Source organism: Candoia aspera, chromosome 1 (genome assembly GCF_035149785.1).
Source record: "Candoia aspera isolate rCanAsp1 chromosome 1, rCanAsp1.hap2, whole genome shotgun sequence".
In the NCBI taxonomy this organism is placed as follows: Eukaryota; Metazoa; Chordata; class Lepidosauria; order Squamata; family Boidae; genus Candoia; species Candoia aspera.
Window position 1 is genome coordinate 18,617,983 of NC_086153.1, and position 22,628 is coordinate 18,640,610.

At 41.6% G+C, this 22,628-nt stretch overlaps 2 protein-coding genes across 2 annotated transcripts in view; both read right to left on the bottom strand.

The window, feature by feature from the left end:
* Positions 1-22,628, bottom strand: part of VKORC1L1 (vitamin K epoxide reductase complex subunit 1 like 1) — a 177,148-nt gene that overhangs the window by 71,821 nt on the left and 82,699 nt on the right. The gene's annotated exons all lie outside the window — the stretch shown is intronic.
* On the bottom strand, positions 135-19,666 carry CRCP (CGRP receptor component). Its single transcript, XM_063298581.1, has 6 exons — positions 19,556-19,666; positions 12,358-12,394; positions 10,074-10,172; positions 9,136-9,230; positions 6,596-6,653; positions 135-494 (listed from the first exon to the last, which is right to left on the bottom strand). The coding sequence occupies exons 1-6, from the start codon at positions 19,561-19,563 to the stop codon at positions 342-344; spliced, it is 450 nt and encodes a 149-aa protein (XP_063154651.1). The 5' UTR covers positions 19,564-19,666; the 3' UTR covers positions 135-341.

The following is a 22,628-nucleotide window of genomic DNA, read 5'->3' on the forward strand; positions in this document are numbered from 1 at the left end:
AATGTCTATTCTATTGGCATGTAAAACTTTCCTGGTAGATACGCATGAAAACTGTGAAGCCAACTGAGGCATCTGCCCTGGGATGAACTCAGATTCATATCCCACTTATAGCACACAAAATGACAAAACGAGAGTGTTTTTTTCCTTAAAGAGTTTATACTGTAAATAATAATGTACCCATGGTGTACAAATGACAATGTGTAGTGACAATGTTGTGTAGTAATCCTGCAAACAGTGGAAAATCCGCAGATCCTCACAGCAAATGAAGAGTTTGGCCAACTCTCCCTGGTGCTAAAATTGGGGAAGGATGTCTCCTGCAGTTCAAGTAGCTTACACTTCTCCTACGTCTGGCTTCCCTCCTCTTCCACAACCATGGGTTGCTGCTGCTGCTGCTGCTGCTCCTGTTCCGGGTCTCCAGGTAGCATGCTGGTGACTGTCTGGAGAAGGGATTCAATTTGCTCTTCTGTAAGCCTCTCCTCACTTTCTTCCACGATCTGAAAATGACAATGATTTAGTATCTGCCAATATGCTCTGATCACCCTTTCACAGGTAGTCTTCGCTTAATAACCATTCGTTTAGTGACAGTTTGGACTTACGACGGTGCTGAAAAAAATGACTTACGACCTGTCCTCACACTTATGACCGTCGCAGCATCCCTGTAATCATGTGATCACGGTTTGGGCACTTGGCAACCAGTTTGCATTTATGACCATTGCAGTGTCCCATGGTCACATGATCGTCATTTTCGACCTTCCCGGCTGGCTTAGGGCAAGCAAAATCAATGGGGAACCGTGTGATTTGCTTAACGACTGTGGCAAAAAAAGTCATAAAATTGGGTTGGATTCGCTTAATGACCACTTTACTTAGCAACCAAAATTCTAGTCCCAATTGTGGTCGTTAAGCGAGGGCTACCTGTACATGTTAACCTGCAAGCTCCTTAGGACAGACCTAACTCTCAGAATTCCCAGCTGGCACAGCAAAAGATTGTTCTAAAACAATATGGTTGGCATTATGCAGCAGATTAAAAAAAACTACTTATGTGATTAACTTTAAAAATTAGGGAGGCTCAGCAAAACTAATTTAAAATGAAATCAATCACTATGCATCAGAAAACAGTAAACTAATCATGTCTTCTAAGTGATTGGCCCACTGTCCCTTCCCTTACCTGCTAAGGAAGGGCATTCTACAGAAGACAAGACTGTTGGTATTGACAAAGAGCCTTTCCCATCTAAGCACTGACTGAATGCATTAGTCAAAGTTACTGCCAATATCTGGATACATCTTTGAACTCAGACCTCATAATTGAAACATTTATCCTAATTTCTGGAACTTTGTTTTTTTTTCCCCATCTCCTGCTTTTTAACATCCTTTCCAATGGAGAGTTTTGGAGAATTCAAGAACTTCCTTTCACATTGGGCTATTTAGGTTCAGCCTTGCTCTACTTGGGATGCAGCATGAATTGACAGAGAGGCATTATTATTTCTTTCATGGATCTTTACTTGTCGTGAAACAGCTTGCATTTCTCAATTACGTTATGAACTATACTGCTGGACATGTATACTCCCAGAAAGGTCATCCTTGACAGGCACACCACAGATGAGGGTTCTGACTAAATACAATCCACTGAAGAAAGAAATGGCAATCTACTCCAGCGTTCTGCCAAGAAAATCAAATGGATATCCACGACCAGGACAGCATCAACAAGATTTTGGAAATTTGGAAGGCATCAAACAAGCTACTGGGCAAGAGTTAAGGGCATGAGCACTGATGCTTATTACATGGTTGGATTAAAGCCAAAAGGATGTCCAGCTGCTGATTGGCCAGAAGCAAAAGGAAAGGTCAAAGCTGCAAAGAAATGGATACCATTGGCACATGGAATGTCAGAGCATGAACTAAGGCAAAGTTGATGTCAGAGCAGAAATGTCAAAACTGAATTTTCACATTCTGGAAATCACCAAACTGAAATGGACTAGAATGGGTCACTTCACATCAGAAAAGCATTAGATTATGGATGAGAATCTCACTGAAGAAATCAAGTAGCTATCATTATTAATAAAATGGTATCAAAGTCAGTGCATGGATACAACCCTCAAAATGAGAGATGATCTCAATCTGAGTCCAAGGTAAGCCAGTCAATCTTAAGATAAACCTAGCATGCTCTAAACACAAATGCAGTGAAAGCAGAAATCGAACAGTACTATGGCAATTTGCAACACCATGTCAGTACATCAAAAAAAAAAAGACATAATTCTAATTACAGTATAGGAATCTGGAATACTAAAGCTGGAAATAGCATCTGGAATGATGGGAAATTTTGGCCAAGTATGAACGAAAGGAGGAGACAGATCGTTCTGCCAAGAAAATTCAATGTTTATAGCAAATGCCTTCTTCCAGGAACCTAAAAGATGACTCCACACATGGGCATCACCAGATGGACAACTCTGAAATCAAACTGAGAATATATTCTAAAAGCAAAAATTAAGAAATTCTATGCAATCAGCAAGAACAAGCTCTGTGCTGACTATGGCTCATATCACAAACTTCTTGTGCAGTATTACATCTTAAACCAAAGAAAACAAATAAAATCATCAGACCAACAAGATAATATGTCAGCATATTTATTTTGGTATTGTAATGAAGATAAAGAATAGATTTAATGGATTAGATTTGATAACTGCCTGAAAAAATCCATGGCATCATTAACAATGAAGCAAACAAACATCCAGAAATGCAAAATAATTGTCTGCTATGCGTTGAAAACAGGTGAAGGCAGAAATAAGCAATATGAAAAAAACAGAGAACAATTGAATAGGAAGGACAAAATATATTTACAAAAATTAGATAAATTTATATGCAAAGATGGACACAATAATAGACCAAGAATGCAAAGGTCTACTGGGGAAGAAAAGATACAATGAAAAGAAGGTGTGAACATATGGAAGAACTGTATAAAAAAGATCCCAAAATGCTTGTAAAAATTGAAGGCAATCAGAAAAAAGGCTGACAGAAGACAAGGTGAGTAGATACTATCACTGATGATACAACTAGGAGCTTACATAAAATTGAAGAAGCAGTTATTGACAGACAATCCTAGTAAAATGATGTCCATCACAAAGAGTAAAAAGCAACTGAATGACTGAACAGGAAATTATTGTTCTAATTTTATTCTTCCCTAACAACGCATATAATGCAAGTCACTGGAAGTGAGAATAAATTTCTGATGCAGATACTCACCCGTTAGATTTGCTTATCATAACGATAAGAACAGCAAATGGAAATTCTTAATCACACCATGTAACCAAACAAAGTCCCTTCCTCTTTGAACAAGCAGTTTCTAGCTAATGCTCTGTAAAGCTTCTTATCTCAGAGAAAAAACAAACTTCCCCCACTGCAGGCAACAGCTTTGTGGTCTTTAGCCTTTTGTATCTAAGCTACCAATATGGCTTAGACATTGGATCCCAGAACAGGAAATTTTACATCTTTGGCTCCAGAAGTGTTGCACTCTTCCGCTCTGACACAGGGTGCCATCTGGGGTCCTCCTGGATTCACAGCTCCTGCTCAATATGCAGGTGGCAGTTGTGGCCAGGAGGGCCTTTGCCCAATTTTGTCTTGTATACCAGTTGTGTCCGTGGCTGGATTGGGAAGCCCTGATCACTCTCTCTCCTAACATGGCACAGGACCGGGTAATTTACAAGGACCGTCTCTCCCAAAGAACATTTGCCTGCCCCACCCATTCTAACAAAGCTCACCTGATGGGACCCAGAAGGCATGACTTTTCTATGACAGTACCTGCTCTTTGCAATGATCTTCTTCCCCCTCCCAGTGTTCAGTTGGCCCCAACCCTGTTAGCATTTAGAAACACTTCAAAACCATGGCTTTTCTCTGGGAACTGGGGCCAAGATGGTATGTAAGTTCCCATTGGGAAAGAGTATGAATGGGAGCCAGGTTGCCAATTATTATTGTTTATTGCTGATTGTCATTTTTTTGTGTTGGTTGTTGTTTGTTGTAAGCTGCCAGGTCATACTGTTCAAGTTGGGTGGCACATAAATTCTTTAAATAGTGAATAACAACAACAACATCAAACTCTTTGGAAACGTAAAGTAAATATTTTTGAACTAGGCAAGTAGAATTGATTGTTTTTCCCACTTAACTTTTAAATACTTGAAAGAGAGATTAAGACAGACACTATAATAAAAATGGTAAGATACACAGCTAAAGCAGATTGTAACACTGAATTATTTTCACCTATTTCAGTTAAAGTCAACAGCCTTGACTCTGTACCAAGGAAGTGTTTTGGAGCCAAAATGTTTTTATGGAGGAGATTAAGCTGAGAGTGATCTTTGGTTTTACCTTCTCTCTCCTGTTAACTAACGGACTTCCTTAATAGTGGAATAAAGCAGATGGAGGAATTGCCTTTTTGCTAAATCAATGACCTACATCTTCAATCCCACATCTTCGGCAGGAGCAGGCACCGCCTCAAAATGTTTGCTTCAGCTGTTCATTTTCCTCTAAAATGAAGATTTTATTTGCTTAGGGAGTCTGCAGTTCTCAAGGCTGTATCAGTCAATATCCATTTATTATGCAGCTCTCAAAGGTTTGTCAGCATTGAATGATACAGCCCGGAGAGGAAGTGGAAGGGGAGTGGGGGAGAAGAAAGCGGTGGGGAGAAATAAAGGAAACCAGGGAATATTGAGAGAAAGTGACCAAGTAATGTTGGAGCTCTTGATTAAGGGAAAGGAAATGAACTCAGTTGACTGCGTGTTTTGAACTTAGCAAATTTTAATAAATTCAGAAAAATAGTAAGTAGGAGTCTGGGGCCATAAAAGCTAATGGGAAAAAGAGCTTAAATAGTGTGAATTCCTAAAAAAGGAATTAAAAATGGGGATTGCTAGAAAAGCTTAAAGTAAGTGCTTGAACTTTATCTTCCCCCTCAGAGCTGGCAGATGCAAATTAAGTGTAGAGAAGAGCAGCAAGGATGGTGACGGCTTGGAGGCTAAATTTTAGGAAGAGCAGATAAAGGAACTTGGCATGTTTAGCCTTGAGAGCCAGTTTGGTGTAGTGGTTAAGGCATCCAGCTAGAAACCAGGAGACTGTGAGTTTTAGTTCCGTCTTAGGCATGAAGCCAGCTGGGTGATCTTGGGCCAGTCACTCTCTCTCAGTCCTAGGAAGGAAGCAACAGCAAACCACTTCTGAAAAACCTTGCCAAGAAAACTGCAGAGACTTATCCAGGCAGTCTCTGAGAATCAGACATGATTGAACGGATAAAAAAATTGTTTAGCCTAAGTGAATATGGAATAACAGGTAACACAGGAGCAGCAGAGCCACTTAAGTCATATTTTGTCTCAGTCTTCTTCAATGACACAATAACTAGACAACTGTGAAGGACAAGATAAAAGGACAGGGTTGGAGACTGACCATGTTTCTATTTCCTCTGCATAAGTTTAAAGCTCCAGGATCAGATGAAATGCAGGGTATGAAGGATCTTGCTGATGGTCTGGTCAAATCTGAGAAAACCAGGAGAACCTGTGAAGTACCAGGAGGACAAGATCCCTGTCTTCAAAAGAGACAAAGGAGGATCTAGGGAATTACAGACCAGCTAGCAGAACATCAAAGCTAGAAAGGTTCTAGAGTCAATAATGATCATTCTGAAGACACTTAAAATGTGCTAACTACCAGAAGATAAACTAGCAATATCTCATTTTTCATCAGACAACTTATTTCAGGGATGGTGGAGAATGCTGTACATACAGTATATGTTGATTTCAACAAAAAATGTGACAAAGCACCCCACAAAATTCTGATTATTAATTAGTAAAATATGGACCTGATGACATGTTAATTAATTGAACACATAGCTGGTTGTCAGAACCAGCCTGGCTTCCAGACGTATTGCCCTCCACGAACACCTGATTTTATTGTATGTGTTTCCTGCCCTCTGTTACATTTGGATTTCTGTATTGTGTATAATAAGATGTGAATCTCTCCTTTACAAAACTAAGTAGCTACTACTTTGTGTGTGTGCACAACTGTCAAGAAACCCACTGTCTGTTCCTGACCATTTATTTTTACATTTACTCTGGATAGAATTACTCTGTTTCAGCACTTTCTATGGCTTCCTGTTTATTTGCTGATATTTACCTATATTATGATAACTTACATTCCAACCTTCTAATAAATTTCCAGGGCAGTTTACAATACAAAACCAAAGATGCAATAACAAACTTTTTTTGACAAAATGAAGACCAAAGCAATAGAATCCCAAAGTTTAACAATAGCAATAACTCCTCCTAGCAGCTGCTGCTCCTTGTTGGCTTTGCCCACTTCCATTGCATCTGAACAGGTGTAGCTGCTCACATGGCTCTGGATCCTACTGTCCATGATTTCATCCCATCAAATATATTTTTATGCCACTGTGGCTGCAACTGCTCCACAGCCAGAGTAAACAGTAAAACAGGCTAAAGATCAGGACAAAGGCAAGAAGAAAGAACAGCCAGAGAAAGAGTAGTATCAATCCCACCAGTGTTAGAAAATTGAAAGATCTGGACTGAATTTCAGTGTTCAAAGCAGCATTTCAGAAGGCAGCTATATAACTTACCAGCTGGATTTCAACGGCAGTTGCAGGCCTGTGGTTGAGTAGTTGCAGCTTTTCTGCCCTGTACCCAAGCAAAGGACATAAATATATATAATTTAGGGATTCTGGTCACAGGAATGGTCCACATCATAACACAACCTTGGCCACAGAACATCCAAAGTAATTTGGTGTCTTGCTTATAGCCGGGCCTCAGAAGAGAAGTATGGCAGTCAAGAATGAAATAATTTGGGGGCTCGAAAACAGACATTCTGTAATCCATTGGAATTTACTGGTCTGTAAGTTTTAAAACCTCAATGACCCTTTGTTCAGGAACGTTTGCAACACACTACTCTTTCTGAACCCAGGTTTTAAAATGCTGTTTCCTTAGGATAGTCCCAAAGGGCTGAAAAAGTATGTCAAAATCCTGTGCAGCACAATGAAACCATTAAGTGTCAGTTTCACATCCTTGGTTACCAAGAGTGGCAGAAGCTGGGGGATGTCCAACTTCTTTGGTATCAACAGCTGGATAAAATTCTATCACTTTTATGTAAAACAATTATTTAAACCAGTTTAATTTTTTTCAACCATGAGTTATTTATAAAAATAACTTTCTGTGAATAACATTTAAACTTAATGAAAACATAATCTAGGCTGAATTTATAATTACTACTATACTTATACACATTTGGTTTTTTTTAAAGAACAGAGACAGAGTTCAGGAATTTATATTATGGTGTAACATCACCAAATAGAGATGAAATAGCAGGAAGAGTTGCCTAGAGCACTTCTGGAGAAGACGAAGAGCCTGACTGAACATGGGGGAGAGCCTTTATTAAGGAGTATATGATAAACAGGGGCAAAATGTAATTATTTTCCCCATTTTATTGTGTCCATGGATTGCTGTCTGACAGCCCTGTACAAAGTGATTCAATCCCTGTTAGGGAGGGATGGGTCAGAAGATCATCTGATGGGCTGCTCTGAGGATTATTCAAGGCATCTGTTGGGTAAAATCATTCAGATCCACTCTGAGCTGAACTCCAGCTGAGCAGGTCCTACTGAGTTATGGTACAGTCTGGCTTGATTATCCGAGAAGATTTTACTTTCTTGATCTCCTCCAGATGTATGTAGATTGCAAATGCCCAAAATTGCCAGCCAGCCAATAAAAATCATATAAAAATATTTTTTGAAAATAAAAATATTTACAATATTTCAATGTTTTACAGTATTTTAAAAAAGAAAAAGAAAAAAATGGTCAAAATCTTTTTAAGATCTCATGTGTGAGCTGGCCTTCCTATGAGACTCCAATTACAGTATATTGTCAATGGGCGCCATCTAGAGGTACCTACTTAGTGACTTCTGCTCTATAGAAGCTGGATGAGAGTCCTACATGTATAACTGACTAAGCAATGTAAACTCAGATGGAGAATGTGCGGCCTCCAGATGTGCTTCCCCATAACTCTTTACCAGCACTCAGCATTGGCCAAGCAAGCTGGGGCTTCTTTTTTTTTTTTAGCAATGCAAGTAGAACCACAGATACTTAACTCTGACTGTAAACATGAAGAGAGCCCTTAGCTTCAGCTGAGCCCTACGTTTTCTGGATGCCTTTATGCAGGCTTCTCCACCTGCTGGAGGGGTCAGAAGGGTAGCAAATGACAAAGTGTATGATGATGTAACCATGCAAATGCCATGATTACTTATACACATCAGGATGTCTGGGGCAAGTAGTGAGTCGCAGTATTACTGTGATTACACTATGCGTGCATCTGTTGTCATTTTGAGGACATCACAGTTTGCTGCAGACACCACTGGGAGAAATGGTAATAAGGATTATCAAGAACAATTACCCAGAACACTTGAATGCTCAGAAAGACATTACTGTTTGCAATCTGACGAGGACTGTAACAATTCCTACAATTCACCTTCACAGAGACTTTTATTTTGTTATAATTTTTTTAGGCCAAATGTATTGGCCTAAATCGAACCAAATTGACTATTTTGAAGGATTTAGGAGCAGAAACAAATCTGTGAAGGGGTTACTATGTATCTAATATTAGTAAGTTTTGGAGGGAGTTTAGCAGAGAGAAGTGGCAAAGAAACATTTCCAGATCCATATTTGCAGTCTAAATGCTTAGCTTGTCTTTTGAATACTTGTCTATTTTTCTCAGCTTCTAAAATTTAAATTTCTGAATGTTTGCCCATTAAATTAAAAAAAGAAGCTGTTGTGAATATAGTTCCCTTGCAAACAAAGTCAGTGGGGAAGCTGGCAGGAAGTTGCAAGTCCCAGGCTGGCAGGCAGGTAAGTGGCTGCTGCTCAGTGGGGGAGGAAGTGAGGGGTATGTGGGGGTGGCATGGCAAGGGTGCGCAAGGGATGCAGCGAGGGTCAGGGATGGTATCACATCCCTGCCAACGTGCGGGCTACCTGCCACCAGGGGATCCCCAGGCCTAAACTAAAAGTATTTTTATGAACCTAAATAATTCCGCAATATAATTATGAATAGCTGGGATAAATAGAATTCAAGACAAACAATTCCAATCCAGTGTAGCATGGTACAATTTATACTTACTTTGTTAACTTGTGATTTTTCAGTGCTATGAGGAAATCTCTTACAACCTCAGGACTCTGGAACTTACATGGTGTCTTAGATATGTATTTCAGTGTCTAGAAGGGCAGAAAAAGAAATTTTCCATATTATTCCAACTGCCCTGAAGCAGGCCGTCTGCAGCTGGGGGTGACACTTCTTTCTCAGTTTTCAAATGCTGTAAATGACATTATCACTGTGGGCATGTAAGGCCAAGATTTTTTGTTTTGTGGTTCTTTTTGAGACAAGAGAAATGACCTTCACAAAGATCCAATTTATTTCATTTAAAACATAACAATCTATTTCATTTAAAATGTTGTGTTGCTATATTTTAATATTTTGCAACCAGATTTTAGCAGTGTGATCTAACTGGAGGGTGGGGAGGTGGAGGGAGGCTCCATTCTCATTCGAATTTTCAGTCCTAATGAAAATTAGATAAAATCCACAGACACATTTTTTAGCCACATTAGGAACTCAGGCAACTCAAGGGTGAACAGTCTTAGGATGGTAAAATATTTTCCATAATCCCCATCTGATAATGCGCATCACTATTGCTAGAGGAAATATAAAAGGACAAGATAAATTATCAGGGAATATGAAATAAGGTTTAGGAAGTGAAATGTTTTGATGGATGGATGTCACTGAGCTACAGGAGATTATGTTGTGTGAGAACAGGAAAAAGCAAATTGTGCTTCTCTTTTGAATATTTTTTCTCTTCCTTTTGGGGACCACCCAACATGCATGCTGGCTGGGGAATTCTGGGAGATGAAGTCCACCCAAGTTAAGGTTGCCATGGTTGAGAAATGCTGCTTTAGTAGATAGCAGGATTATAAAAGATTCCTGTCCATGGAAGTATGCAGGCGGGATGGGGAGGGAAGAATGCAATAAAGCACACAATCTCTCCTGATACCTTTTTTACTTACTTCATACATGATTGTGTTTAGATTCTGCTGGCCAGCACTCTGCTTGCTTTTCCCAGTCTCTCGGCGCTGCTGCTTCAGATCAGTCAGCAGCTTGTAGACCTGGCAGGGAGGGAACAGCTTTGTTAAGAAGCTTTAAACATCTTCAGAACTCTGAAGCAACATTTTAATGTGGTAGAAGGCCATCTTGAGGACTCAACTACCCTCTCCCCTGTGATATGGCATGCCCCTGCTGATCTAGCCTTCTGGAGGGCCTTAAATAACTGGTTCTTCCCCAAGTGTTGGGCTAAGATGAGGCTGGGGCCCAGTAAATGTGGATGCACAGGTGTGTGGGAGTTTTGTTTTGTGGGGCCTGGAGTTGTTTTAATGCTGGTTTTCTGGTTATTTCATGTTTTACTGTGCCCTTGTGAGCCATCTGGGCTGTCAGCCCTGCGAGGTAGTCCAGACAAAATGCACACCCAGAAGTACTAGCTCTAACATTATTGTAAGGTTACAGTAACAGAATCTTGCAGTCTGAAAGTACATCTCTCCCCTCTCACCCTTACAGCCCAAGAAACTAGGTAGGGTCCCTTCTGAGATATTTGCCGTGTCCCCATTCCTTCTGCAGGCTCAGCTGCCTCTTATCCAACTGGTGTCTAGTCTGCAGCTATTCCTCCCTTCTCCCAAGGTCATTCCCACATACCATTACACAGGGTCACTGTATATAAGATGGACAGCCATCTAAGTCTTTTCATATAAATTAAATAAATAATTAGGAGACACTGGAGAATCCTTTCCAATAAGCCAATCAGTTTCCAAATATTTAAAATCAAATAACCCCTGACTTTAGACATGTGAAACCTATTTTAGGTTTCACTAGACTCTCTAGCAATCAGTTAAATGCATCCTGAAGCTGAATAGTTCCTCAAGAACATTTCTCAACCAGAGCTCCCCAGGGTTCCACGAGAGGTCACTAGGGGTTCCCTGGGAGATCACGATTTATTTTAAAAATTATTTCAAATTTGGCCAACTTCACATTAAAGAGGTAAATTTCACTCTTTATTTTAAGATCACTGTTAATGCATATATATAGGCCTACACATGACATGAATATAATAATTTTGTAATTTCTGGCCTATATTTGAGCCTGAATGTGCAGGGGTTCCCTGAAAAATATTTCAAGGGTTCCTCCAGGTCCTCCGAGAAAGGCTGCTCAAGAAAATGGACAGAAGAACTGCAGAAAAAGAGGCCCCCAAGAATGTATTCAGCTCAAGGATTTTCTTTCAGTAGCATAACTGGAGCTTCCACACTGCTAATTCTGTTGTTACTGTTTTTAAGCATTCTTGATTTCAGCTAATTTGAAAGAAAATAGCTTTTTGTTATCAGTATTAAACAATGGAAATCAGCAACCCTTTGCTGATCCATAATTCATCTGGCAATCTAGCAACCCTCCTTTAAAATGGCCACCCTTTAAATTATCATAATCAATCATTTATTACTGGACAGAGGTATGTTCTGAATGTTCTTTTCCAACACTAAGAAAGTACAATATTTATTTTAGACTACTTGCTTGTGTCAGAAGAAAATGAAGTTTTGATTTTGGGTTTTAATGATTAAATGGCTTGATTTGATAGAAATAATGTTACTAAGGTTTAACTAATGGTAAGAGATTATACTTGTAAATGTATTCATATCTGTATTGGAGAAGGTCAGAAGTCACTTTCTGTTTCTGCTCTCTCTCTGTTCTGCACTTTTATAGTTTTACTTTTTTCTTTAGACCTGTACTCTATTGGTTCTATATTCTGTATTTTAATTATATTTGGAAAATTGATAAAATTCTTATTTAAAAAAAGAAAGTGCAATATTTACAGAGCCTATTTTCATTCAACAGTAGATTTCCCATGGTGCCTTATAATTTCCATTAATAAATGTAACAGTAAGTCTATGGCTTCAGTTTTTGCGATTATTAAACACAACAAAGCAAAGAGAGATGTCAGTATCTTAAGAGGGAAATAAGTGAGCAGAGGAGACATCAATTAAGGAAATACATGAATAAACAGAAAGGGACTGGCCAGTCCAGAACTCTTGCAGTACTAATCTAGGCTCCATCATGAAGGAGGTCTTGTCCTCATGCCCGTCAACTGCAACCTCAGATAATGGTGGAGGACACAGAGCAAGTTCACTTCTAGAAAAACTTCCCTAACTTAACGCCATCCAGATCTATTGACTTACAATACAGCCATGAAAACAAAATTCATCTTACCTGTAACTTTTCAGACCAGTAAAATCATAGAACAAATCATTTTACCTCATAATTGCTGAGAAGGGCCGCATTTCCATCTTTCCTATAGAAAAAAACCCAAAGAGACTGTAAGTACAATGATACTTTAACACAGTGTTTCTCAACCTTGGCAACCTTAAGGTGTGTGAACCTCAACTCCCAGAATTCCCCAGCCAGCAGGGCTGGCTGGGGAATTCTGAGAGTTGAAATCTACACATCTTAAAGTTGCCAAGGTTGAAAAACACTGCCTTAACAGGACGCATACAGAGAAGCTACCTTAAAAAGCCATAACTTTCTTCTACAGGTTGAAAGGAACATGGGCATGGAGCTGAGCTTGATTTGAGGAAGGATTTTACTTATAAATCATTTTTAAAACTGCATGTAAACTGGAATAAAGGAAAAGTGTGCCCTAACTTATAAAGACTACTGAAACCAAATCTGTTTACAACAGCTTGCTGTGGACCAGCTTGCTCTTTTTTGCTATTGAACTACATTCCACTTAACAGCAAATAAAATCATTTTATTTTCAGAAAATCAATTTTTAAAAAATCAAGATTTCTTTTTTAAAAAATCACATTCACTTATCACAAAGCAGTGAAAGCTGTACATCCTCAGGACAATGAGTGCAGCTGGATAGGCAGCAGAAAGTATCAGTAGCTTTTACAACAGAAGGGAATGATGCTGTTTTCAGGTCTCCTGTTGCAACATACTTAAAAAGTACAATGCATTATGTCAAGCACAGCCGACTGTTTGAATAGAACCACCGCACTCATCACTTTCAAACAAGTTCAACACCTTTTCCACAAACTTCCACAGGCTCTAATGTTGTCTTTACAATGTACTGGTTGAGTGGATGAGAAAGGGGAGCCCCTTCTGAAAATATGCCGAGTTGGCGTTCTCATTGCACTGTGCCGATACAAGGAAAGCTACTGCAAGTCTGTTCACACACACACAATCACTTCATGTAAAGTGTTATTCTTTTTTTGTTGATGGACATACAGTATTTAATTTGTCTGAAGGTCTTTGTGTTCCATATACATCTGGAGAAACCCCTTCTGACTTCCCCATGCCCAACACCTATCAACATTGTAAGGAAAAATAATCAAAAGGGAAAACAGATCCACAGAGAATTATTCTCAATTAATCCAAAACACAGAAGACAAGTGAGTTGGCTCACTCTGGAACAAATGTTGCATTGTTTCAGAAGATTTGAGGAGGTAATTTGGTCCGTATGCTTGTCTGCTGGATACACCACTGCCCACATGAATTTATTTTAAATGTTTTGCCATCTTTATCACTGCATCAAAGTGGTAAGCATGATGCCAGTTGAGATTTTCCTCTCTTTGGATACAATCCAATATACTCCTACTAGGGAGGTGAACAAAAAATTGTGGGACTTCTGAAGAAATATACATATTTAAAGACCAGTCTGTAAGAAATGGGAGTCCCCATCCATTTCTATCACAGTCCTCAGGCTTTTTGCTCCAAAGACACAATGGAGGGTTTTAGCTTTAGGATAATTCAAATTAATGTTCCCAAACATGCCCAATACATCTTTCAAATTAAATAGTACAATTGATTTATTACATTTAGAGAGTCATCCAATCCCAGAAGACTGGAAGCATTCAACATTGGGATCAACACTACAACCCGCTGCAGTTTCAAGGGCTCATTGCAACAGTCGACACATGAAGTAACTAGGGCATCAGTGACTATCTGGAAGCCACCACCACCACCACCAGCCCGGTCCAGGAACATGGTCAACTGGCACATCAGATGAAGGCTCTCCTCACCTCAGGGCATAGAGCCCTGAGGCACCCACAGACTAGGGGCCTCAGCCTCAATCTCTCTCCCCAAATCAACACTGACTGGAAATGCCCCCAAGGAAAGGCGAACCACTGTATAATGGTGACCCTCACTCCTAATCTCCGTAGGTGGTCCAGAAGGGTATTATGATTGATATCAAAAAACTGCTGAGAGAGCAAGGTGAACCACCAACACCCCAGCTCTACCAGAGGTAGTGCAATTGCTGTTGTCCTAACTCTGACTGAAAAAGGTTCAGATGATCTGTTTCCTCCAGGGCCTTCTGGAGCTGCAGTCCCACCATTTCTGAATAATCTTCCCTAAAAAGGGATGATTGGAGACTATACCTAAATTGTCCAGAACCACTAAGTCCAGCAATGTCTTCTTAAGGAGGGAATGTAACCCCTCCTCTTTCAAGGCTGGCCAACCAACCCCTTCTCTCAAGGAGGACAACACAATCACACATAGACCCAAGAACAGGTCACCTCCTAAGCAGCCTTCACAAGCCAGGAGGGGGATCCCAAAGACCCTGTCCACTTCCTGTCCTGTCCACTTCACAGACTCAAGCTGACTCTATCTAAATCCCAGTTCAAGCTCACCCCATCTAAATCCATGAGACCATGCCTCAGGCACCTCAAATGTCAGAATCCAACTCCAAGCAGATCTGAGTGACTTCATCCATTGGATAGCTAGAATATTCCTCACAGTGGCCCTGCAGATGGTCCTGTGGCCTGTCCCTGCCCAGCAGGAAACCGTCACCTTAAACAGGGTTGCCAGATGGCTTTCTGCAGACATAATACAAGCAGAGAAATAATGTTTTGCCCCTCTTAACGCCACAGTATAATGCCCACCGTGGGCTGTTACTCATGCTCAGTCAGATTCCTTACTCATCTTTCCCCAACACACTCCAATGCCCTCTAGGCATCTCTTCTGGCACTTCAGCTCCTGGAACGCCTTGGAGAACCAACACGTGCCTTGAAATTGATGCCCAATTCTAGGAACTATCGCCCAAACCAAATCCCTCCTGTAATTTTTATTCTGGTTTAATCAGTTTGAAATCTTCAGATAAAAAACAATAATGCATATAACTTTCTGCTTGCTTGGTCACCAATGGTGTCTATAAATTGCTTATGGGTAACTATTGATCAGAAAATTCTTATAAAACTGCACTGAAATCTTTTATTTATTTTTATTGGGTCTTATTCTCCCAGATGCCTGCCTACCAGTACAATGCTGCAAGGGAGCAAGCAAACCCCACTAAATGAACTACTTTTGTATATATAGTAATTACTTTTTAACTTGTAACCTGGATGATATTGCAAGGTGTTTTTTTTTGAGTTGTGTTTCATTTATGTGCTTTTTCATGAATGCATGGAACAGCAGTGTGTACTTATTTAAATATACAAATGTTTGCATATACAGAAAACTGTTTTCCTCCCATGTTCCCCCCAAACTTCTAAAGTGACAAAATAGATCACAAGTTTGGGTTACGAAATGGTGAGGGAAAAAAACCACAGAAAAAATAGTAGCTGATATGTGTATTCCCCAAGCCATCCTCTATCACAGCAGGCAGAAGTATGCAACTGAACTTGGCTGGTGCCAAAAAACTAAGAAGGGTCAGACCTGTTACTATTTGTGTGGGAGACCACCAGGAAATGCCAGGGCTGTAGGCAAGACCAATAATTTTTTTTAAAAAAATGAGGTTAAAAGACAACTTCCCTACTGTGGCCAACCCGCCTCTACAGCTGTATCCATGAAGACACCAGCAGTGAGGCTCGACCCAAACCTTTACCTTACTCCATCCTCTCTTGCAATATTGAAGGACTAGCCAATAGCTCTTCAGCAAAGGATCGTTACCTTGTCGTGGTGCTGGAGCTTGAGCACCTCAATGATGCCATGAGCTAAACCGCGAAGGGCCACCCAAGACGGGAAGGTCATGACAGAGAGGTCAGACTAAATGCGATCCCTGGGGAAGGTAATGGCAACCCACCCCAGTATTCCTTGCCGTGAAAACTAAATGGATCAGGACAACCAGAGATATGTCGGTATACCATCGGAAGATGAGACCCCCAGGTCGGAAGATGGTCAAAATGCTACTGGGGAGGAACAGAGGATGAGTTCAACTAGCCCCAGATGCGATGACGCAGCTAGCTCAAAGCCAAAAGGACAGCTAGCAGCCGATGGTGCTAGTGGTAAACGGCAAATCAACATACCACTGGACCCTGGAATGTAAGATCTATGAGCCAGGGCAAATTGGATGTGGTTATTGGTGAGATGTCAAGATTAAAGATAGACATTTTGGGCGTCAGTAAACTGAAATGGCCTGGAATGGGGGACTTCACATCAAATGACCACCAGATCTACTACTGTGGACAAGAGGACCACAGAAGAAATGGAGTAGCCTTCATAATTAATAGTAAAGTGGCTCAAGCAGTGCTTGGATACAATCCAAAAAACGATAGAATGATCTCAATTCGAATTCACGGCAAGCCATCTAACATCACAGTGATCCAAATATACGCCCCAACCACAGATGCTGAAGAAGCTGAAGTAGAGCAGTTCTATGAGGATCTGCAGCACCTACTGGACAACACACCTAAAAGAGATGTCATTTTCATCACAGGAGACTGGAATGCTAAGGTGGGCAGTCAAATGACACTTGGAATTACAGGTAAGTATGGCCTGGGAGAACAAAACGAAGCAGGACATAGGCTGATAGAATTTTCCCAAGACAACTCACTCTGCATAACAAACACTCTCTTCCAACAACCTAAGAGACGGCTTTATACATGGACTTCCCCAGATGGACAACACCGAAATCAGATTGATTACATCCTTTGCAGCCAAAGGTGGCGGACATCTATACAGTCGGTAAAAACAAGACCTGGAGCTGACTGTAGTTGAGATCACAAACTTCTTCTTGCACAATTTAGGATCAGACTAAAGAGATTAGGGAAGATTCACACATCAGCTAGATATGAGCTCACTAATATTCCTAAGGAATATGCAGTGGAGGTGAAGAATCGATTTAAGGGACTGGACTTAGTAGATAGGGTTCCGGAAGAACTCTGGACAGAAGTTCGCAACATTGTTCAGGAGGCGGCAACAAAATACATCCCAAAGAAAGAGAAAACCAAGAAGGCAAACTGGCTGTCTGCTGAGACACTAGAAGTAGCCCAAGAAAGAAGGAAAGCAAAAGGCAACAGCGATAGGGGGAGATATGCCCAATTAAATGCAAAATTCCAGAGGTTAGCCAGAAGAGATCAGGAATTGTTTTTAAACAAGCAATGCGTGGAAGTGGAAGAAGACAATAGAATAGGAAGGACAAGAGACCAATTCCAGAAAATTAGAAACATTGGAGGTAAATTCCAGGCCAAAATGGGTATGATCAAAAACAAAGATGGCAAGGACCTAACAGAAGAAGAAGAGATCAAGAAAAGGTGGCAAGAATATACGGAAGACCTGTATAGGAAGGATAACAATATCGGGGATAGCTTTGACAGTGTGGTCAGTGAGGTAGAGGCAGACATCCTGAAGAGTGAGGTTGAGTGGGCCTTAAGAAGCATTGCTAATAACAAGGCAGCAGGAGATGACGGCATCCCAGCTGAACTGTTCAAAATCTTGCAAGATGATGCTGTCAAGGTAATGCATGCTATATGCCAGCAAATTTGGAAAACACAAGAATGGCCATCAGACTGGAAAAAATCAATTTCTATCCCCATACCAAAAAAGGGAAACACTAAAGAATGTTCAAACTATCGAACAGTGGCACTCATTTCACATGCCAGTAAGGTATTGCTCAAGATCCTGCAAGGTAGACTTCAGCAATTCATGGAGCGAGAATTGCCAGATGTACAAGTTGGGTTTAGAAAAGGCAGAGGAACTAGGGACCAAATTGCCAATATCCAATGGATAATGGAAAAAGCCAGGGAGTTTCAGAAAAACATCTATTTCTGTTTTATTGACTATTCTAAAGCCTTTGACTGTGTGGACCATAACAAATTGTGGCAAGTTCTTAGTGGTATGGGGATACCAAGTCATCTTGTCTGCGTCCTGAAGAATCTGTATAACGACCAAGTAGCAACAGTAAGAACAGACCACGGAACAACGGACTGGTTTACGATTGGGAAAGGAGTACGGCAGGGCTGTATACTCTCACCCTACCTATTCAACTTGTACGCAGAACACATCATGCGACATGCTGGGCTTGAGGAATCCAAGGCTGGAGTTAAAATCGCTGGAAGAAACATTAACAATCTCAGATATGCAGATGATACCACTTTGATGGCTGAAAGCAAAGAGGAACTGAGGAGCCTTATGATCAAGGTGAAAGAAGAAAGTGCAAAAGCTGGCTTGCAGCTCAACCTCAAAAAAACCAAGATTATGGCAACCAGCTTGACTGATAACTGGCAAATAGAGGGAGAAAATGTAGAAGCAGTGAAAGACTTTGTATTTCTAGGTGTGAAGATTACTGCAGATGCTGACTGCAGTCAGGAAATCAGAAGACGCTTAATCCTTGGGAGAAGAGCAATGACCAATCTAGATAAAATAGTTAAGAGCAGAGACATCACACGGACAACAAAGGTCCGCATAGTTAAAGCAATGGTGTTCCCCGTAGTAACATATGGCGGCGAGGGCTGGACCATAAGGAAGGCTGAGCGAAGGAAGATAGATGCTTTTGAACTGTGGTGTTGGAGGAAAATTCTGAGAGTGCCTTGGACTGCAAGAAGATCAAACCAGTCCATCCTCCAGGAAATCAAGCCAGACTGCTCACTTGAGGGAATGATATTAAAGGCAAAACTGAACTACCTTGGCCACATAATGAGAAGACAGGACACCCTGGAGAAGATGCTGATGCTAGGGAGAGTGGAAGGCAAAAGGAAGAGGGGCTGACCAAGGGCAAGGTGGATGGATGCTATTCTAGAGGTGACGGACTCGTCCCTGGGGGAGCTGGGGGTGTTGACGACCGACAGGAAGCTCTGGCGTGGGCTGGTCCATGAAGTCACGAAGAGTCGGAAGCGACTAAACGAATAAACAACAACAGCCAATAGCTGGGCTTGTCCGACACAAATAGTCTGGCTACCTAATCGTCTCAATTCCAGGGCTTGCACGAGAACGCTGAACCGTGAACTAACCAGCGGGCCGCGTACGCACAACCCTCACCGATAAAAAAAAAAAAGGCCAGGGGAAGAGGAGGAGTCGCATTTGCAGGAGATCGAAGCAACCGCGAAGGCTTTAAACAACTCGGGGAAGCGCGTGCGCGAGAGCGAAGCACCGGCTGCAATGCCGTTTACACCACGCCCGGTGTTTCTCCTTCCTCTCTGTGTTTGAGTGCCTACAGTAATCCCGCCTCCCGCTTTCCCCCTTTCAGGGGAGGCAAGTTTTGCTGGCCTAAAGGAGCCCAGCTCGCCCGCCATCTTACACTTCCATGTTGCTCTTGCCGTCCGGGGGCAAGTCCGCGCCGCCGCGATCGTATCCCCCTTTTTCACCGGCAGACCGCGCGCGCCTGCTTGGAAGCGCCCGGGTCCGCTGGGCGCCGCCCCTTCCTTCCCAGAAGCCGGAGCTCCACGCCGGGAGCGCCTCCCCCGCCTTTGGACGTGCGCCTTCCAGATGTTAGTGCCGGCCCACGTGGGGGAGAGAAGCCTCTTTCTAGCAGGAATTGGCCCTTTAAATATGTATCTATGAAGTTCGCATCTGCTTTGAAATGGAAAGTGCTTCTCCCCCAGAAGAGCCGCCTCGCCGATCCTTTTCCTTGACCTTGTTTATGCATTTTATCTTTTTTAATAATGGGATTGAGGAGTGTTTATATAATAATATAACATAATATAATATGGTGAATATATGTTTATATAATATATAATATATATGTGAAATTAAGGATGCTGTGTGTTAATCTGCACACTGTTAAATCTTCTTTCTTTGGTAAGGTATGTATACTGACCTCTTCCAATCTCTTGGCCCCTGTGTCATTCTCCAGATTTGCTGGCGTAGCTTGGTCAGAACTTTAACAGATTCTTCTTCCGGTGCTTGCCATATTTCTGTAGATACCCCATCAATTTCTGTAAACTTTCAACCTGGTAATGGTCAGAGTGTTGACCTAGCTTCATCTTCTAGTACTGGAAGTTCTTGTAAATAGGGAGCGTCTCCTAAGGTAGCTTGGATGTTGACATTTCTACTGTTGAGAATTTCAATATACTCCTATCTATGTTTGACCTTCTTTGCACTATCTTTAACATACCAATTTGAGGTTGGAATCTTTTTCTGAGTTCAGAGCTCTTTTGAAAGACTTTCCTTGTTTTTTCATGCCTGTTTCCATCTTCGATATCTTTACAGATATCATTGTAATACTGCTACCTGTCTCTTCTACGGCCCTCTGAAATGCTTTGCTAAGTTCTTTCCTGAGATCTATGTCTCTCTTGCCTTTGGCTTCACTTCTCGTCTCTTCTCTTGGCAATTTCCACCATCTGTTCTGACATCCCTTTTGCTTTCTTACGTTTCTTGTTCCTTACAGTCTCTTTTCATATTCATCCTGAACAACTTCTCTGGTTTCATTCCAGTTTTTTTGGCTCCAAATCAATAAAATTTAATGTCTGACCCTTTGGTGGGGATGCCGCTTTCTTGGCAGACTATAGCAGAGTGGTTTGCCATTGCCTTCCCCAGTCATCACCTTCCCCAGCAAGCCGGGTACTCATTTTCCCGACCTCGGAAGGATGGGAGGCTGAGTTGACCTGAGCCGGCCACCCGAGAATCCAGCTTCTGCTGGGATCGAACTCCGGTCGTGGGGAGAGTTTCAGTTGCAATACTGCTGCCTACCACTCTGCACCACACGAGGCTTTCAAAAATTAAATCTAGCTACATCATAAACACCATTAGTACTCTGAATGATCCTCAACTCTTCCTCAGTAGCATGCTGAGCACCATCTACCCTGAGGGCCCATTATCTAGCCCTGTATCATCAGTCCTTTTATGTACTGTCTATCCATGTGGTTTTCTTGGTAAAATACAGACATGATTTGCCATTGCCTTTTCCCATGCAGTATGAAATTATGCCTTTGCCATTGTGATCATCTACCTCCAGGATCTTTCATATCGCTGTGCCCAATATAGGTGCCTGCTTGTTCTAGCTGGGCAGTTAGGACACTTTTGTGACTTGGGTGACCCTGTTGGGAATATATACTCTTGGCCTTCTTTGCTCATCCCTCCCAGAAACACTCCCACCACCACTTCAATGAGGCAGCATGGCAGGACCTGACGGGGTTATTCCTGATGCTTTCTATAAGAAGAGTCAGTTGAACTGCAGAAGAGTTCCAAGTAGGGAGAGCAGTAGGTGGTCAGGATGTCCAATACCACCTAATTTGATCAATAATCCGATTCAAGGCTGAAAAAGAGAAGATTAAAGAGAGATGTGCTGGCCATTTTTTCAATATCTCAAGGGTTATCATACAAGATGCAGCAGAGGGTAAGGAATGAAATTTGCAAAGAAGCAGACTTTAGCTGAGCATCAGTAACTATTGTTTGACAATGTTGTCAGTCTCTCTTCTGCTGGATGTGTTAGAGGAGTGATGTAGTTGCATCCTGCTTCATAAGTCATGTACTAAATACCTTACAAGGTCCTTTTCAACTCCAAAATCTTCCATCCTGTGCTTCTCTGTCTGTTTTCTCATCCATAAATTAAGAGGATGCTCATTCAAGCTTTTTTCCTGGAAACACAAGATGGTTTCTTTGAAGATTATAAGGGGTCACTGTGGAGAGATTAATAAAAGACAACTAGAATATCCCTACCAATCTTCCCCTTTTTCATGCAAATTTAATTATCTAATGCATTCTAGGACATACAGTTAGGTCACATCAACAAATATAATCAACCCCGTGCTGCTGAATGATCTTGCCCAGCAGTTTCATGGAGATATTAGAGGAGCAGTGATAGATGCAAACATGGAGGTACCCCACACAAGAGGGGCCCAGTGTCGGACCTCTCCCCTGCTACCAACTGTAACTGGCCATGGAGGAAGGAGGAGAACCACTGCATAATGGTGCCCCCCACTCCCAACCCCCAAAGTTGGTCCCAAAGGAGACCATGGTTGATGGCATCAGGAGCCTCTGACAGATCCAAAAAGGCCAGAATAGTTGCACCACCCGCATTCCCAGCCCTCCAGAGGTCATCCACAACTACGACCAATGCCTTTTGCTACTGTAACCCAATCTGAAACCAGCCTGAAAAGGGCCCAGATAATCTGCTTCATCTTGGGCCTTCTGAAACTGAGCACTGACTGCGCTCCGTACAACAGTGTTTCTCAACCTCAGCAGCTTTAAGCTGTGTGGAGTTCAATTCCCAGAATTCCCTAGCCAGCACTATCTACACAGCTTAATGTTGCAGAGAATGAGAAAAACTGCTGTAGAGGGTGTGGTAGGCCCCCTGGCTGGGGAATCCTGGGCGTTAAAGTCCACAAAGCTCAAAGTTGCTGAGATTGAGAAACACTGCTCTACAACCTCTC

What these genes read in the sequence shown, in the direction of transcription:
- CRCP (XM_063298581.1), bottom strand. An exon ending in CCCTTCTCAGCAATTATGAG is followed by an intron (nt 10,173 to 12,357) that starts GTAAAATGATTT and finishes CCTCCCTGCCAG; the next exon opens with GTCTACAAGCTGCTGACTGA. An exon ending in AAAAATCACAAGTTAACAAA is followed by an intron (nt 6,654 to 9,135) that starts GTAAGTATAAAT and finishes GCTTGGGTACAG; the next exon opens with GGCAGAAAAGCTGCAACTAC.